Source organism: Globicephala melas, chromosome 1 (genome assembly GCF_963455315.2).
Source record: "Globicephala melas chromosome 1, mGloMel1.2, whole genome shotgun sequence".
NCBI classification, from domain to species: domain Eukaryota; kingdom Metazoa; phylum Chordata; class Mammalia; order Artiodactyla; family Delphinidae; genus Globicephala; species Globicephala melas.
In genome coordinates this window covers 170,986,127-171,004,853 of record NC_083314.1, presented here as the reverse complement: position 1 = coordinate 171,004,853, position 18,727 = coordinate 170,986,127, and the positions used below count along the sequence as shown (strand labels likewise).

The following is an 18,727-nucleotide window of genomic DNA, read 5'->3' as shown; positions in this document are numbered from 1 at the left end:
TTTAGAGTAACACTCATTGTGAATGTGTTTGGGGATCCAGTGTTTGTCCCAGGTTGGTTGACCAATGCAGTGGTGTAATTATATTAAACATAGATGTCTATTCTGTGGTGAGAGAGGAGCTAGGGTTGGCCTAGCCTGGCAATAACCACCTCTGTGAAGTGAGCTCTTTTAGGGGTGGGTTATGAAGCACCTATGTATGATTAATATGGAACTAGTATTGTTTGGAAGTAAAAAGGAAGAAAATGTATCATTACTTTAGGTTAATCTTCAGAGATGAGAGCATTTTTAAGAGGGTGACAGGTTAAAGGCTTGGTAATTATGTTAAATTGTAATTGAAAGTCTATAATGTCCCAGGGCATATAAAGTGATTGAGGTAGGCCCAGGCTTTTGGAAGAAAAATTAGGTTTCTTTGAGGGGGAGAAATCATATTTTTAAATACGAAATCGTATTTTTGAGTTGGCCCATTTGGGGACATTCATAAGTGAAAGAAGTTCTGAGGTTGAAAGGGACTTTTAGGGGACTTTTAGAGATACATCGATTTTGTAGGTCTTGAGTGAGGGCAACTGTCAGATTATTTGTGTTTCAGTCTCCATTTAAAGTTGTTTTCTTGTAAACATGGTTTCTGAGTCTAGGCTTTCTATTTAAGGAGGGCTTATGGGTGTTTTATGTATGTGTTTGTATGTGGATCTCTGGAAGAGGGTTAGGTATGACTTAAGAAAATAACCTGAATGGTTTGAGAGCTTAACCACATTCTTTACACTTCCTTGTTCTTGTTATCAGGAACTGACTTTCCCTTAACTACCACCTCCCCCAAAGCCCTTGCTTCCAGTCCACTCTTGCTTACATTTAAACAAACTCCCAACAACCCACTAAAACATGAACCAGAAAATTAGTGTTAAACAGAGCTGATCTTAAAATGTAACATCCTTCTCCTGGTTGCAAAGCCTTGCTTTTCAATTGTAAATTAATTCAGGAGTCCATGAATTAGTGTTGGGTCTTTTTTCATTTAGCACTGTTAGCTCCCATTTTCACAAATAACTTAGTACAACCAATATTAGTATATACTAAGTTTGTTAATGGGTTTTACAGTCTGTTTACAAATAGTATACCCTATTCACTATCCTTAAGTGTACATAAACACACACACCCCCCTACCTATATACTATCCTTAAGTATACCCAATTCAAAGAAGATATCTTAGGTCATGTGATTTGTACCCAATAACATGAGTTTTATTCATGAAGTCCCAACAAAAAATCTGCCAGCCGTTTCTTAGACACTTTCCTTGAGTACCTTGAGGGAACCTACATTTCTCTCTAATGGGAATGTTTGCAACAAGGCTGCTCCTGTCTTCAACCCTGAAAGGAACAAGATTATCATGGATCTAGGAGATTTTAATACTAGATTAAAAGGAAATGGTCTATGAAGAAATAATTTCTTAGAAATCAGGTTGAAAATTGAGGTAAACTTTAAACTACTGTCTCAGAAGTTTCAGACTTGAATAGGATCATCTTGTATAGTCAGGGGACTCTGCTCCTGTGACACCTCTAAGCCTTCTGTGGATTTTTATCCAAGCTGCTGGGGTAGAGCAGACATCCCAGAATACATCTCCTGCCACTTTTTTCAAGAACTATTAGGTCATGCAAGGGCTTAGTTGGCAAGGTTGGTCATATAAGAAAGATGGACTAAGAGATGGTTGAGTCTTGGGAAAGAAACATTGTCTTAGCTTAAGAGTTGTCCTGTCCTGTTTTGACCATCCCCTTGCACACTAACAATGTCATATTTTTATGTTTTAGGTTTTTGACAACTATGCAGTCACAGTTATGATTGGTGGAGAGCCTTATACTCTTGGACTTTTTGATACTGCAGGTGAAAACTTGATGTCTTTTCCAATGTTTTGGTCTGTAACTATAACACTTGGTGGTTGTCTTTTTTTGGACATTTGGGAAACTAGAATATTAGCAAACCATTTGCCTTTTGTTAATAGCAGGATTGAATATTATGATGGTCGATGCTTGACCAAGAAGCAGTCCCAGACCTGGAATAGCAAATAGGCATTTGGGGTACCCTGGATGGATGGTGTGGAAGGAGATAAAATAGGATGAGAGCAGAGTACCTTAGACAGGCTGTACTATCACTCTGATATTTGAAGACTTACTTAATATATGTGTCTGCATATTATATGTACAGATAGCTTCTTATATTATACTATAACTTGTTATTTTATACTATATTTGAAAATATTTTGAGGGCAAACCAATAATCTAGCTCACAGTATTGACATTTGTGGTCAACTTTTCAGATTTAAGGAACAGATTTCTTTCTTCCTTAAGTATTCCCAATTTCTCAGTGTTTTTTCCTTGTTTTAACAGTAGCTGCACATCTTCATTTCTGACTTTTCTCTGTTGTTTCTGTTGTCATCAGCTCAGTTAGGCAAAGGAAAAATTCAGAAAGGTATCCTTTTGGTATGTAGGAATCCTAACTTTTTCACTTTTTATGAGTTACCCTCTCACTGTCTGTCAGCTGACATATTGCTCTTATGGAGTGTATCATACTGCCCACTTTAAGGAACTGTCTAGATTCAATTGGGAGGGTGAAATGGAGAGACAATAGTAAACAGTTAAGTTTAGAGACCAGTGGCTTTCTTTATTTTTTTTGATAAAGTTATTTATTTTTATTTTGGGCTGCGTTGGATCTTCATTGCTGCGCGCGGGCTTTCTCTAGTTGCGGCGAGCAAAGGCTACTCTTCGTTGCAGTGCACAGGCTTCTCATTGCGGTGGCTTCTCTTGTTGTGGAGCATGGGCTCTAGGCATGCAGGCTCAGTAGTTGCGGCGCACGGGCTTAGTTGCTCCGCGGCATGTGGGATCTTCCCAGGCCAGGGCTCGAACCTGTGTCCCCTGCATTGGCAGGCGGATTCTTAACCACTGTGCCACCAGGGAAGCCCCAGAGATCAGTGGCTTTCTAATGGTGTTTTAGGCCTTTAAAGTTTTTATGAATTAAAAATTAGGGGTAATGGTATATTAGAGGAAACTTGGAAGATAGACAAAATGAGATAATGACCTACATTTTGTGGTAGGTGAGGGATTTTTTGTGTTTCTGTGTGCCCTTGGAGGCAATCTATATACAGAGAGAAGACAATTTATGGCTACTTGGGGTTGAAAATTAATTTAAAATTTTATTTTCAAATTTCAAAGCTTATTTTTATAAACCTTTATGGTTTAATCAGTGTTTAATTTTTTAGCTTTACTGAAGTATAATACAATAGAATTCACTCATTTTAAGTGTTCAGTTTATTTTTGCTGACCATATAGTTGTGTAACCTCCACCATAATCAATATATATCATCCTAAAGAGTTTCCTTTTGCCCTTTATAGTCAGTCCCTTCCCTTGACCTGGCCCTAGGCAACCACATATCTGCTTTCTGTCACTATGATTTTGCTTTTCTAGAATTTCATATCAGTGGAACCACACAGTCTGTAGCCTTTTGTGCTTTACTTCTTTCACTTAGCAAATTTGTTTGAGATTCGTTTATGTTATGTGTATCAGTAGTTTGTTTCTTTTTATTGTTGAGTTGTATTCCAGTCAATGAATATAGCACAGTTTGTTTTATCCATTTACGAGTTGCTGGTTGTTTGGGTTCTAATTTTAAGCTATGATGGATAATGGTGCTATGAACATTTGTATGCAGGTCTTTGTACAGTGTTAGTTTGGGAGTGGGTAAGCCTTTAAGTTTAGTTGCACACTTATTAAATCTTTTATTAAAACAGTCGGTTTTGACAGATTGTTCTCAAGGTGGCCTAGGGTCCTTTGATTAATATTGGTTTATTTAATTTGGATTGGTCAGACTTTAATCCCAGTCAGCCTCATTTACAACTGTTAAATTTCTTCTAGCACTTTAGATTGCATTTATAAATTTAATGTATTTACTTTTCTGTTTTGAGCAATTCAGTTTGCTTGACCTGACAAGTGAAACATTTCCAAGTTTTTACATATGTAACTTTAATAAACCTGATAATTTATGATTTTCTGTATTTGTTTTAATTTGTCTTAAACAGTATTATTTACAACTTTCATAAAATTCTTAACATTTTCAACAAAAAAACCTCAAGATCAGTTACTCAATTACACAGTTTAAATTGGAATCAGAAAACTAATCTATTGTGTTCTTTAACATGGTGATAGTTTTTTAAAAAATAAATAAATTTATTTATTTATTTTTGGCTGCGTTGGGTCTTCGTTGCTGCGTGCAGGCTCTCTCTAGTTGCGGCGAGTGGGGGCTACTCTTCGTTGCGGTGCGCGGGCTTCTCATTGCAGTGGCTTCTCTTATTGTGGAGCATGGGCTCTAGGCAAGCAGGCTTCAGTAGTTGTGGCACGCAGGCTCAGTAGTTGTGGCTCATGGGCTCTAGAGCACAGGCTCAGTAGTTGTGGCACATGGCCTTAGTTGCTCCGCGACATGTGGAATCTTCCTGGACCAGGGCTCAAACCCATGTCCCTTGCATTGACAGGCGGATTCTTAACCATTGTGCCACCAGCAAAGTCCCATGGTGATTGTTTTAAATACTATAGACACTGAGTGTTAAATAAGAATCGGTTATTCCTAAATGTAACTGAAAATTAACAATAATAATGTTGATTTATTTCATCTCTATATTAGATTCTGAATCTTTCTAGGGGTTAAAGGCCATTCACTAAGGAAATTATTTTACTCTACCAGGCAAATTGGGGAGTTTTCACCTCAACTGGTTAAGGTCGCTATAAGCCAGAGATCTTTTTTGACAGGCACTGGAGACCTGGGACTGTAGGCATCCAGATTGAGTCTCCTATCTTTGACATACCTACAAGGAGACTCTGTGTCTTTCTCCAAAGGCCTTAATCTCAGAGTCCTGGTTCAAGTCATGCCATTAACTCAATTTTCTTTCTGCTAAAGCTTTCATCCCCACTGAGATAGCCTCTGACTTCCTTTAACTGTTTGGTTACTTTTAACCTGTTGATTGTGTTATTTTATTTTGAATTCTTTAATTTATTCTTTTTTAAAACCTTTTTAAAATTGAAGTATAATTAATTTACAATGTTGTGTTAATATCAGGTGTACTGCAAAGTGATTCAGTTTTTTATATATATATATGTTTTTCTTTTTCAGATTCTTTTCCATTATAGGTTATTACAAGATATTGAATATAGTCGTTTTGAATTCTTTTTATACTATTCCTGTCTTTGGCTGAAACTCTTGTAGATATATTAAAATAATATCACTTAAGACCAGAGATAGGACTCTCCCTCTGTTTCATAGCTTTATTTCTGCCCCTGTGGTCACAACACCAAATTCTGTTTTGTTTTTTTTTAATATTTTTAAATTTATTTGGCTGCGCTGGGTCTTAGTTGTGACTCGCGGGGTCTTTTTAGTTGAGGCATGCGAACTCTTAGTTGCAGCACGTGGGATCTAGTTCCCTGACCAGGGATCAAACCTGGGCCCCCTGCATTGGGAGCACAGAGTCTTAGCCTCTGGACCACCAGGGAAGTCCCCCAAATTCTTGTTTAATGAGTTTCCACAGTTATTTATTTATTTTTTCATATGTTTTACTATTGTGTATATAGTTCTATACTTAAATTTTTTCACAACATGTTTATCATAGGCTCTTTTTCATATTGAATAATTCCAATTCCACCACCAATTCCTTTCTATGTCAAAATTAAAAATATTATTCTTTATTATAGAGATTACAGGTTTTGCTTATTACAGGAAAATCAAAATATAGATAAGCTAAAGGAGAAAATGAAAAAGCATCTATATCCAGAGACAATCACATCTTAGTGTATGTCCTAAACAGAGCTCTTCCTATACATTCATTGTATTTATACATAGGAAAAAAAAGGATATTCTTCTCTCTGTACCTGACTTTATCTCGTAAAAGAAAAGCATGGTGATACCTCTCAGTGTTGTACTTGTGTGTCATAGTCTTCATGGTTCCACAGTAGTCCGTTGTGTGGCAGTTCACACCACAATTTGTTTAACTTCTTTTGTTAATATAGGGGTCTGCTTGCAGTTTTCTTTCATATTATGATCTTTACTACAGAAACATTTTAGTATTTGGACACACATTCTTTTTTGTCACTTTTTGTGTTGATTTAACTTCAGGCTTACAGAAAAGTTGCTAATACAAAGAACTCCTTACCAGATTCACCAGTTCTTAACCTTTGTGACATTCTCCAGCTCTATATGCATATTGCTTTTATTTCTACGCCATTTGAGAGTTAGGTTGCATACATCATGGCCTTTTGTTCCTAATACTTCACTGTATATTTCTTAAGAGCAAGGATATTCTCTTATAGTGCACTTACCAAATTTAGGAAATTTGACATTATATATAACATTTTAAACTTTAACCTGTAGTCAACTCTCTAATTTTGTCAATTGTCCTAATATTGTCCCTTAGAGCAATTTTTCTTGTATAGGTTCTGACCTAGGATTGCACATTGCATGTAGTTGTCGCTCTCTTTGGTTAGTATCCTTTAGTATGGAACCTCAGCCTTTTATGGTATTGGCATTTTTTTAAGCAAACAGGCCACTTATTTTACAGAATGTTTCTCAGTTTGAGGTTGTCCATTTCCTCATGAGTAGATTCAGGATATTGCATATTTGGTTAGAATACCAGATCAGTAATGTTACGTCCATCTCAGGGTATCACCTTTTGGTAAAAGTAATTCTGATCACTTGATTAAGGTGTTGTCCAGTTTTCCTACTATATGTTTAGAATTTTTCCTTTTATAATTAATAATTAATTGTGAGGAGATACATTAAAATGGTGTAAATATTCTGTTATCATTAAATAGCACCCCCTCTAGATTTAATAACCATTGACAATTCTTGCCTGAATCAATTTTTCCTACAGTTGTTGCAAAATGGGAATCTAGGTGCTAGATATGCTCATTGCTACAGAGGTCTGGACAGAGATAAGACAGCAAACAGCTGTAACATGCTAGCGACTTGTTCTGCACCACAGTGACTTGTCCTGAATATCATTCATTCAACTAGGGAAGAAAATATTAACACGTTTATTCTGGATAATGAGTTTTTGTTGATACCTCCAATTTAGTCCAACTCAGGCAGTCTTCTTTACCTTCATCAATTCCATATTTTCATCTCCATTTCTTCTGTAGTTAGAAGCTAGGTTCCCCAAAAGATGTACCTGTTTTCAGTCCTGCAATACACACAAAATAGTTTCAGAATTGCTATACCATACCACTGTGAAAAACAAATATGTAAGAAGAGTTCAAGATTTGTTTGCAGTAATTTTTTTCTTTGGTCTAATAGCATACACAGTTCCTTGTTCAAAAATTACTTGGATTTGTTATCCCCACCCCCCCCCCCAAAGTGTGGCTATATTATTTGTAATACAGTTGGGTTCATTTATGTTTACATTAAATTTGTTTTTCCCCATTCTCATTTATTTATATATAGTCTTAATTGTTTTCTTAGGTTCAATTTTCAAAAGCTAGCTTCATTTTTAAATTTTAATCATTGTAATCACAGTCAATCATTCCGGGCTTACCATGGTAATAAACAAGAGAAAGGTTGGACTTTGATGCTAGATAGAGCAGTTAGCTAGATAATTGACAAGTTGCTTAACTGTGTGGGGCTTAATTACCTTGATATGTAAAATGTTTAAAATATTTTCCTTTTAGAGGTGTTGTGAAGATTCAGTGATAGTTTAGTAAAGTGTATACATATGTAAAAACTCAGGAGCTGTGTATTTATGATTCACACACTTTACTATTAAAAAAACCCAGCACAGGGACTGGAATGTGTTTGGTGTACAGCTAATATTATTCTCTTCCTTAGCAGAAGAATATTCAGAACAAGTCATAGTGGTGCACTTTGACCTGGTTTAGCTGATTCTGTTTTTTGTCTGTTGTGTTTTTTAAAAATAAACTCCTTTCATTGAGGTGTTTTCTAGTATCTGGCAACCTTCTGCAGTTACTGATCAATTACATTATCAGGAATGACAACGCTCTCCATAGAGATATTTATAGCTGCTTTGGTCTCTAGTTTAGTGCTACTGTAGAACCTTCCAAAGGCGTTACGACTAAGATTTGAATCTTCAGTAAATTCTGCATTAACATGCAATAGTATAGATTTTTACAGATGTTATACATAACGTGGTAGGAATCTCAGGTTCCAGAGTGTCCTCATTTATTTTTGGATTTTTTTTCTTTTTCTTTTATGATATAAAAGGTACGGAATTATTTAGGAGTAAGCTCCATAGCACAGAGGAAGCAGGGATCACTAAGGGCCATTAAATTTTGAGTACTTGGTTGTAGAAAAAATGTTTAGGTTTTAATTTGTAGCGGTAAATTTTGTGAAATCTTTAATTTGTCTTCTTGGGTTTACAATGTCCTACTGGAATTCTCTGAAAGTGTTGTTTTTTAGCAGTATTCTTATTTTTCATACCATGAGATCACTTCAGATTTTTCATATGGACCAGAGCCCTCAGTTCAAACTGACTTAGTTCCTCTTGAATTCAAATTCTGAATATGGAGGAAGGAAAAAACCCAGCAACTCATGAGATGTATCCTTGCTTTTTGTCAAGTATTAGAAGTTAAGTGATGAGCTGGTATACTGTTAGAGTAGATATAATTGAAGACTTGTAGTCAAAACCTGTCTTACGCAGTAGAGTGAAAATTTCTTGATCATGTTGTGTACCTTAAAGTATGTTAAATGATAGTGCTGCCTCATACTTAGAGGATAGATTTTAGCTGGCTAAATTATGCTTGGATATTGAAGAATCTTGCTCATCTAAGGGATCGTACTCATTCTGTTTCCTTAAATGTAGCAATTGTAGCAAATGTAGATGTAAGGTAGCCTACTTTTTGTTTATCGAACAATTTTAATTTTTTTCTCCTTGGGAAAGGAAAAGATTTATAGCTTTGAGGGCTTGTTCATTGCAAGTAAATGGACAGACCAGTACAGCTTTGGATCTAGTGTTAAGAAAGAATGGCTGGGGCTTCCCTGGTGGCGCAGTGGTTGAGAGTCCGCCTGCCGATGCAGGGGACCACGGGTTCGTGCCCCGGTCCGGGAAGATCCAACATGCCGCGGAGCGGCTGGGCCCTTGAGCCATGGCCGCTGAGCCTGCGCGTCCGGAGCCTGTGCTCTGAAATGGGAGAGGCCACAGCAGTGAAAGGCCCGCATACTGCAGAAAAAAAAAAAAAAAAAAAGAATGACTGTATTTGTTTTCTGTCACCAGTCCATCTGAATAGAAGGTTGGTTGCATGTAAAACATTGGGCATTTATTTAGATGCCCCTAGTGGTGCTCAGGAATACAGACTTGGATCTGTTTTTGTTGCAGGGGCTGAATGACTAAAAATGAAGCCTTTTCTAGTATGCCAGACTTAATTTTTGTGAAATATATTCCATTTGAATAGGGTCTAGGGCTAAGAAAAGGTATGTGAATGTCTGTACTTTTTACACAGCTTGGTTAACTGTTTTGTTGTCTTATTTTCTACATTTACTTTTTGTTTTGTTGTTTTATTGGAGCTTTGGTTGTGATGCCTCAAAGCTCCAGCTAGCGTTAGAGCTCAGGCAGTTTGAGACAATTGTTAGAGTTTGGCTGATTTTGTTTTCCCCATTCTTTCTTTTCCAAATCCCTTCTATGTCTACAGTTGTACATTATATTAATAATTTAAGAAGTGAGAATTCCTTTGATTCTAACCCTAGCATATTGCTATAGTAAGTATTCAGTAAATGCTAGAGGTACTGATGGTGGTTTTATTGTTTTGTAATATCTGCTGTTTGGACTTCTCCTTCAACCTTTATTCACTTTCCATAGAGTATTATCCTGACAGTACCTTTATTGTCTACTTATGTTGTATTATTTAAGTGGCAATAAGAATGACATCGTTAATTATCATGTTTTGATAGCTACCCTAAATTCTTGTATTCTCTCTCAATGCTGGCAAAAACAAAACAAAACAAAAAAAATCACTGGCATACAAAATATTTAACTTTCCTTTTTTCCCCTTAAAGTTTTTTTTTTATTGTGGTAAAATAATATAACATAAAATTTACCATTTTAACCATTTTTAGCATACGGTTCAGTGTCATTAATTACTTACCTATTCTTTTATTTGTTTGTTTTTTGTTTTTTTTTGTTTTTGGGCTGTGTGACATGTGGGATCCTAGTTCCCTTACCAGGGATTGAACCTTTGCCCTCTACAGTGAAAGTGCAGAGTCCCAACCACTGGACCACCAGGGAATTCCCTTTTTGTTTTTTTTCTGTTTGTTTGTTTGTTTTTTAGGGCTATTCTTTTAATACATAGGATTGTTGTAGCTCACTTTTGAAATTGGACTGTTAAATCCTTCCTCTGTGACTCTTCCCTTCCCTTCACAGTTCTGGAAATGTGTATGGATATTTTAAAACACTTTTTATCTGGCAATAATTTCAAACCTACAGAACGGTTGCAAAAATAGTATCAGGAGCCCACATACATCCTTTAACCAAATTTACCAGTTGTTAATGTTTTACCCTATTTGCTGTATTTTTCTCTTTCAACATATTTATACATAATTTTTTCCCCCTGAACTATTTGAGAGTAAGTTGCCATTTAGCCTTGAATAAGTATGTATTTCCTAAGAGCAGAGACATTTTTGTATAATGGTAATCAACTTAAGGTAATTTAGCATTGATACCATACTCTAATCTAACATCTATATTCCAGTTTTATCAGTTGATCCACGTCCAGTTTTTTCTGCTTTTAGCATAGGACCATGTATTGCATTTAATTGTCATGTCTCTTTAGTTTCTTATAATTTGGATCAGTTCTTCAGCTCTCCTGCCCCCCCCCCCCTTTTTTTTTGGTCTTTCATGATGTTTTTATTGAATACAGGCCCAGGAATCCTCTCTCCCCCTTCCCCTTACAAAAATGTTCTTCATTTTGGGTTTGGTCTGTTTCCTCATGATTAGATACAAGTTATGCTATTTTGGTTGGAATACTACCTTAGTGATGTCTTTCTCAGGATATAAATGTAGAGGCATATGATACTCATCTGCCACTCATTGGTGATGGCAATCTAGATCACTCAGTCAAGGTGATGTTGTTTCTTCACAATGTAGTTATGTTCTTCCCCTTGTGGTTTATTAATAATCTTTAAGACCATACAAATATTCTCCTTTTCACCAGAGTTTCCTCCATATTGATTTAGCATCCATTGATTCTTGTTGAATTTTTTTCTGTGTGTTTTCAGTTTCAGGTAGTGGTCTTACATGTACACATTAACTAAACATGTGAATCTGCTTTGGTAGTCATGGGCAGTGGATTTTGTCAGCTGGGTTTCATTGAGATTTTTCTTCCCTTAGATAGTTTCACTGTGATTGTTTCTTAATCAGATCGGAGTAGATTTGATTTTTAACTATTTCTGTAGCAACAGTTTATTTTTGTTACATTATTGTTTGGTTGCTAGTAGACACAAAGATTGAAAACTACAAATCAGTAACAAAGCAAATAATTAATACATAACAAATTCATTGCTGTTCTAAGGACCTGAAATTTTTTTTTGGTTTTTGGTTTTGCTTTTCTTTACTGATGTGTAGTTGACTTACAATATTATATTAGTTTCAGCTGTATAACAGTTATTTGATATTTTTATATATTACACATCATACAAAGTTATTATAATATTATTGACTGTATTCCCTGTGCTGTACATTACATCCCTGTGACTTATTTATTTTATAACTGATAGTTTGTACCTTTTAACTAGAATTAGCTGAGTGAGAATATTGCTCAAATATTCTATTACAAAGCCATATATTTTGTTAAATAAGTTGCCTTCTTATTAATGATAAGTGTGCTGTTAGCTGCATGCTTAGTCTGTTGACTGATTTGTGATTTTAATGCTATGAGGGCACCAAGATTCAGTTGCTGATTTCTCCAGTTTTTTTTCCCCTTAGGGCAAGAGGATTATGACAGATTACGACCGCTGAGTTATCCACAAACAGATGTATTTCTAGTCTGTTTTTCAGTGGTCTCTCCATCCTCATTCGAAAATGTGAAAGAAAAGGTGAGTTAGTCAGATATTCTTGTCCTGAAAAAAAGGTTGTCATAGAACTTCTGTTGATTGTAAATAGCTTTGGAGGCTTGTGGATTAATGCAGGTGTATTTTTTAAAATATCTTTTCTCTAGTGGGTGCCTGAGATAACTCACCACTGTCCAAAGACTCCTTTCTTGCTTGTTGGGACCCAGATTGATCTCAGAGATGACCCCTCTACTATTGAGAAACTTGCCAAGAATAAACAGAAGCCTATCACCCCAGAGACTGCTGAAAAACTGGCCCGTGACCTGAAGGCTGTCAAGTATGTGGAGTGTTCTGCACTTACACAGGTGAGGACTGTGGAACCCCACGTTTATTTACAGTGGAGTGGTTTGGAGCAGCAGTAGGATTCAGGGCTTATTTCTGACAGCGGTCTGCAGTGCTCAAGAAAGCTGCCCAGGAAGACTGTGACCAGCTTCACAGTATATATTCTTTTGTTAGAGGTCTCTGTTTTCATGGAGAAAATTATTAGTTTCTAAATAAAGCTCTTGTGTTGGTGAGTTCCCACGTTTTACTGAATCATTTGTAGTGGTCAGGGATTGTGTTAAAAACAAAAATTAACGGAAAGGTCCAGATTAGCACACACTTACAAGAGTCTGTGAATGATTCCCCTCCCTCCCCCCCCAACTTAAAATCTCATCTAAATAAATCTGATTTTTTATCAGTACTGACAATTGATGGTATACTGTTTCTGGGGTAATTCAACTGGGATAGGGAATTGGTTGTAATCATTGAGACTTTCATGTCAGAGAAAGCTACCTAGGCCATTTCTCAAGCATGCCTTTATATAGTGTCACTATTCTTATGTTTTTGGAGGCATTCCTTCTTTATGCAGTCCTCTTTTCTTTCTGAACGATTTAATTGGAACTCTTCTTACAGTTTGATGGGAAACTTCAGATTCTGAGGACAGGGAGCAGTGTTAGGGTATTTAGAGTGAGAGTTATAAGTGACCTGTGTGATTTCATTTTCTCTACCTTCATGGTATCACCAACCAGTTCTCCCCTCTGAGTACTGTTCTGGGGACCAAAGGAAAATATTATGTAAATAATTAGCACAGAACTCTTTTATTCTACTTTGACATTTGAACAATGAGCAAACACGCCTAAATAAAATAAGGCAAGACTGAAGGGTGGAGATTTCTTATAATTACATGAAATTCACATATTTCTCATGCTACTTTTTCAGGTAATTTTTCTTTTTTATGAAGTTTGAAAAAAAACATGTACTAAGTATATAGTATGTAGCATGTAGACATAATTTAATAATCTCCAGTTTAGCCCTGGGTTGGATGTGCAAAGATAAAATTTTTTTTCTTAGCTGGATATTTCACAGGATGACTTCAAGGGCTAATTTCTTCTCCCAAACCCAGTTTTCCTTGGCAGTTTAGTCCTGTTGTATTGCTATTGCAGATATGTAAAAGTTGAGAAGATTTTACATCTTCTCACATGTAGCACTAACTGAGATTTTTTTAAATGCCTGATGCTTTTGTGTTTTGATACCATCCCCAGAAAAGTGTGTGTGTGTGTGTGTGTGTGTGTGTGTGTATTGAAGAAGGATGTGTGTGGAACATTTGAGTCAGATAACTGTTACATATCCCCATTCTCTAAATACAGGTTGCTTTGGGGGGAAATGGAGGCAAGTAGGCCATGTGGATCCAATTTTAGGTCACTAGTGAAGCTTATTTTAGAGAATTGGATGCTTCCATGTAAAGTTTTTTACAGTATTGAACAGGTTTATATAGTAAGTCACTTTCCAGAGAACAGAAATTTGAAAAGGTCTTAGCAACTACATTTTTCTTACCAGATTTTGAAGTTTGGAGAAATCAAAAGAGAAGATAGAAAATGGGGTCCCTGGGTACTGTTTGGGAGCTATAATTTTTTAGGATTCCAGATTCTGTTTGTTGGTTCCTTTAAAACTGAGCTTTTAATATAATCAGATAGTGTGATTAAAGCAGGGGTTAGTTTTGTCTTGTAGGGGATTAATTGATCTTTGTCAATAAGCAAGAAAGTATTTGCTTCTTATTAAGGGATGCCCTGGTTTCTGATTGTCGTCCTCCTCTTTTTTCCCTTATAAAATTTATTTTTCTTTCTATCTTCCCTCCTTCCTTTTATGTTTGACAACCAGAGTTTGCTCCTAGATGTGTAGAAAGAATTTCAGAGGAACTTTAACTTTCATCATTTCTACTTTGTAAAAGACACAGAAGGAAGGAAACTTTTTAACCTCTTTGCCTCTTTCCAAGTGCTTACTGTTATTTCTCATTTATTTTGTCCCTAGTGGAATGTGTGAGTGCCAGTTCTCGAGGCTTCTGTGGTGGGGGGAGGGCAAGGTGGGGGCGGCTGGGGTAATCTGGGCCTGGCGCTCCTTTTCGGAGCCGTGCTCTGGGGCTTTGGGGAATGGTTTTACTTGGGATCCAACTGACCTAAAGAACATGTGGAACTTCTTTGGGAGGTATACCTGTGGCTTCAGATTTAGGTGAGTTTAGGTGAGTCTGTAGACCTGGTACCAGTACTACTGAGTCGCACTGTCACGCTGGAGTTCTGGCTGAGGTGTAAGTGTATTTCTGCATCTTAATCCCTGTAGATCTGAGAATATTCTTTGTTTTTCACTCCATGCTTTATGCTCTGATAACCATGCGGACATCTAAAAGCATTGGACTGCTTGCTAAAATTCATTCTAGGACCCTGTTCTTTGTTTTCCTATTGGGTGGTGGTTACTTGCTCTAATAACATTACTGAATAACTGAGGTGTATGCTGTTTCTAGAGTCTGTTGTTTAAACTTCTCCCAGTTGGTACTGCTGAACAATTAACACTTTTTCTAAGTGTCTGAACCTTTTGTTCTGGGAAACTGGTTTACTCTGAAATCCTGATTAATCCCATCCAGATATGTCATTGGATCTAGAAACATGTAGCATGCCTGTTAGCCTGCTATTTGTGTCCTTCAGTTATTCAGGGGATGAATTCACAGAAGCCTGAAGTTGTAGTAGGTGTAGTTCCAAAATGTGTGTGCCATTCTTGTCATTAGAAGTACTAGGGAATTCTGCAAGGCCTAATTATTCACTGCATGTATCTTGTGCTTACATATCCATTCCTCTCCTCTGGCATTATTTTCATTAAAATGTTGTAATTTAGATTTCAAAGTGTGATTGTTATAGAAGTCAACATATGGCATTTTTACAAAAATTGCTTTCTTGCTCAGTTAACCTTTTTTGAGGTAAGAAATTTGTTCTGTTATTTACTGTCTTGCTAATGGGCTTAAGATCTAGCTTTCTGGCAGTTATTTTTCTTAAGGCACATTGCTTCTGTGAATTCAGCCCAGTTAATCCAGACTGCTGTTGTATCTGCTGGTCTTTCTAATCCTCTAACCTGGCTGCTATTCTCTCTCCTCCCCTCTGTCTTGTAGAGAGGTCTGAAGAATGTGTTTGATGAGGCTATCCTAGCTGCCCTCGAGCCTCCGGAAACTCAACCCAAAAGGAAGTGCTGTATATTCTAAACTGTTTTCTCCTTCCCCTCTTTGCTGCTGCTTCCTGTCCCACTACTGTAGAAAGATCGTTTAAAAACAAAGGAATAAAACCATCCTGTTTGAAAGCCTCTGCGTCTTTTTACTCACCACCTTAGAGCAACCTCTGTATTAGTTTTTGATCAAGAATGCAATATCTTATAGAATATTTTTTGTGATCAGTAGTCAAGTTGGACTTGTTTAACTTTCTGCTGCTTGAGTTGCCTGATGCTCAGAGCTGTTTGGTTTGGATTACTATTGCAAAAGGGAACTTGGTCTGGCATTAAGAATGTCCTCTTGGAGAAAATAAGAAGAGTTTAACACTTCTAGATCTTAGTTCTAGATGGAGAAAATAACATAAACGTCATTTTACTCTTAACGATCAATTGTTAATTGTAATTGCATGACAAAATTTATGGAAAAAGGGTGACCTGCTAGTACAGTGTAATGGGGAAGGGAGGATTCTTTTCTGGTTTTCCTTTGTGTAGTGAAACTTTGTGTTGCTATTGCTTTGGCTGTCTGTGCTGTAGTGGAGTATTTGTCAGTCTGGGTGGGAAAGATAATTGATGTACCTGCTACTGCTTTATGAGATCATTTGTTACATTATCTTTTAAGAGTAGCATCCATTTTAACAGTTGACTTAAGGTTTGTTAATGTTGAGATGTAAAGCTGCCATCTTTATATTTTCCTGCTTCTGATTTTATTGTTGTGAGGGAAACATACAATTATGGTTACCTTCAAATTTTGAAATTAAAAATATACAATTGTTTGTATAAATGCCTGATGAAACTTTATTCCTGTTGCACTGACTGGCTTTAGTTTTACATATGTATCAGGTACCCACATTTTTGCTTCCTTGAATCCCCTTGGCTCTAATTGGTGGGATAAAGGGAGTTTAGAGTGACTATTTTTGATGCAGCTACTGTAATCGCTCTCTCCATCTTTGCCTGCGCCTTCCATATGATAAGGATGCCACTGCCCGGTGCCCAGCCTCTCAGTCCTGTTCCATATCCAGCTGTTTCATTCGAATGCAGAGCTGCTTACTTGTTTTTATGTAAAATGTTCCAGCAGCATACTACAAAACTCATATTGAATGAGCAAATGACATGTGCTTGTTTGCTTCTTGTGACATACATTGGTCTGCAGAAAGCTTTCTCAAAGGACCACTGTCTCACTCATGAATATCTGCTCCTCTCCTCCTGAATTGCTGGATCCTTCCAGTGCCCTGCCTGGACAAAACTTGGTGAAGTGAGATGATTGTGTTGAGATTCAGGGTTGTTTTTAATGTTTCGTTATTTGCCAACTCCTGGGGGTTTGAATGTTTTAAATTTGATCCTCAACTGTATTATACTGAATATCAGACTGCCCATTTTTTTTCTTTCTACCCCTTTTCAGAAAGGCCTAAAGAATGTATTTGATGAAGCAATATTGGCTGCCCTGGAGCCTCCAGAACCGAAGAAGAGCCGCAGGTGTGTGCTGCTATGAACGTCTCTCCAGAGCCCTTTCTGCACAGCTGGTGTCGGCATCATACTAAAAGCAATGTTTAAATCAAACTAAAGATTAAAAATTAAAATTCGTTTTTGCAATAATGACAAATGCCCTGCACCTACCCACATGCACTCGTGTGAGACAAGGCCCATAGGTATGGCCCCCTTCCCCCTCTCAGTACTAGTTAATTTTGAGTAATTGTGTATTGTCAGAAAAGTGATCAGTACTAGTTTTTGTTTTGTTGTTTCAAAAAAATTATTATTATTTTTTTTTGTTTAAAAGCAAGGCATGCTTGTGATGACTCTGTAACAGACTAATTTGGTTGTTGAAGCTGTTTCCGGGTTCCACTCTGGCGAGTAATCTGGGATATCTAGTTTTCTTTTTTCTTTTCTTTTTTTTGGGGGGCGGGGGAGTGTGTGTGGGATTTGTTTTTATTTAGTCATGTTTTTTAAATTCATTAACCATTGGACAGCCCTTAAGGGGAGGAGGATAGATTGATTCCACATTCCACTTCCTAGATCTAGTTTAGAAAACGTGTTCCCCACCTGGTGCTCTTAGGAAGGAGTATAGTAAACGCCTCATTTAATAATATACTCCTTTTTGAAAGTTGCCTTTTCTCTCCACCCTTGAGTAGGTCCAGTATTTGATGAAACTCATGAAAGTGGGTGGAACCTGTCTTGCCCCTCCTCTTTTCTAGGATGCACTATATATGTGACTGTGACTCTCAAGGAAATTTGTTTGCCATTTGCTGATTTTTTTTGAAGTTAATTTCTAACTTCTTTCACTGATAAATGAAGAAAAGTATTGCACCTTTTGAAATACACCAAATGGATTGAGTACGTAATTAAAAAACATTTTTTTTCCCTGTCAGTCATTGTCTTAATATGCTTAGCATAGATGTGCAGCTTAATAGTGTATGATACAGTGTTCCTAGAACACAGCTGAAGACCTGGTATATAGAGGAAATCCGAGGGGTGGTGCTAGAAGACAGATGTCTATGGGATGATTCACATCCTCTTTCAAGTTATGAGGATGGAGACCTGCTTCATTAAGAAGCTGGGGGTGGGGTGGGGTAGGGTGGGGGTGGGGAGAACATTTAACAACATGGGGACCAGTCAGGGAAATCCCCTTATTTCTGTTTTGCATATGAGGAACGCTAGAGCAGCCAGGTGAGGCTCTCTAGTTTAATAAAAATCCTGGGGAGAGTCTTATGAAGACTCTTCATAAGTGTTAATAGGGATTTTATCAGCTTATTTTGGTTGCAGTTTCCAAGTCTTAAAAATGTTAGGTAATCTTCCCCACCTTCCCCAAATCCTACTTCTTGTAGATTTCATTAGTGTTGAACCAATGCTTTCTCATGTCTGAATTCTTTGTATATGCATTCTTTTCAGATGTATTAAACAAACAAACAAAAAAACCCATTACAAGTCAGCCTGGGGGTTGTTATTTTCCCTCCGCCTCTTAATTTTTAGATATTTAGGAATGGGAACTTGACTCTTATTGATATCAATTTCTAACAGATTTCAAGATAAAGATTTAGAGCACAAAGGTTTAATGTACTTTGTTTTGTGGAATTCAGTTTGAGATTTTTTTTCCCCTCACATTCAGGTTTGTGCCTTCTCCCCTAAGTTTGGCAGGTAGCCTACAGACTCCTCTTT

At 36.9% G+C, this 18,727-nt stretch overlaps 1 protein-coding gene across 4 annotated transcripts in view; it reads left to right on the top strand.

The window, feature by feature from the left end:
• CDC42 (cell division cycle 42) overlaps window positions 1-18,490 on the top strand; it is a 41,393-nt gene extending 22,903 nt beyond the window's left edge. For 3 of the 4 annotated variants that reach the window (XM_060309891.1, XM_060309874.2, XM_060309894.2), the window contains exons 3-6: window positions 1,797-1,869; window positions 11,946-12,055; window positions 12,178-12,375; window positions 15,486-15,670. In XM_060309891.1, coding sequence (XP_060165874.1) covers window positions 1,797-1,869; window positions 11,946-12,055; window positions 12,178-12,375; window positions 15,486-15,575 — 471 coding nt within the window. In that variant the 3' untranslated portion in view covers window positions 15,576-15,670. Of the gene's footprint in view, window positions 1-1,796; window positions 1,870-11,945; window positions 12,056-12,177; window positions 12,376-15,485; window positions 15,671-16,976 lie in introns of those variants that run through there. The other variant, XM_070045809.1, reaches the window with a different exon arrangement.
• Window positions 18,491-18,727: the final 237 nt, after the last annotated feature.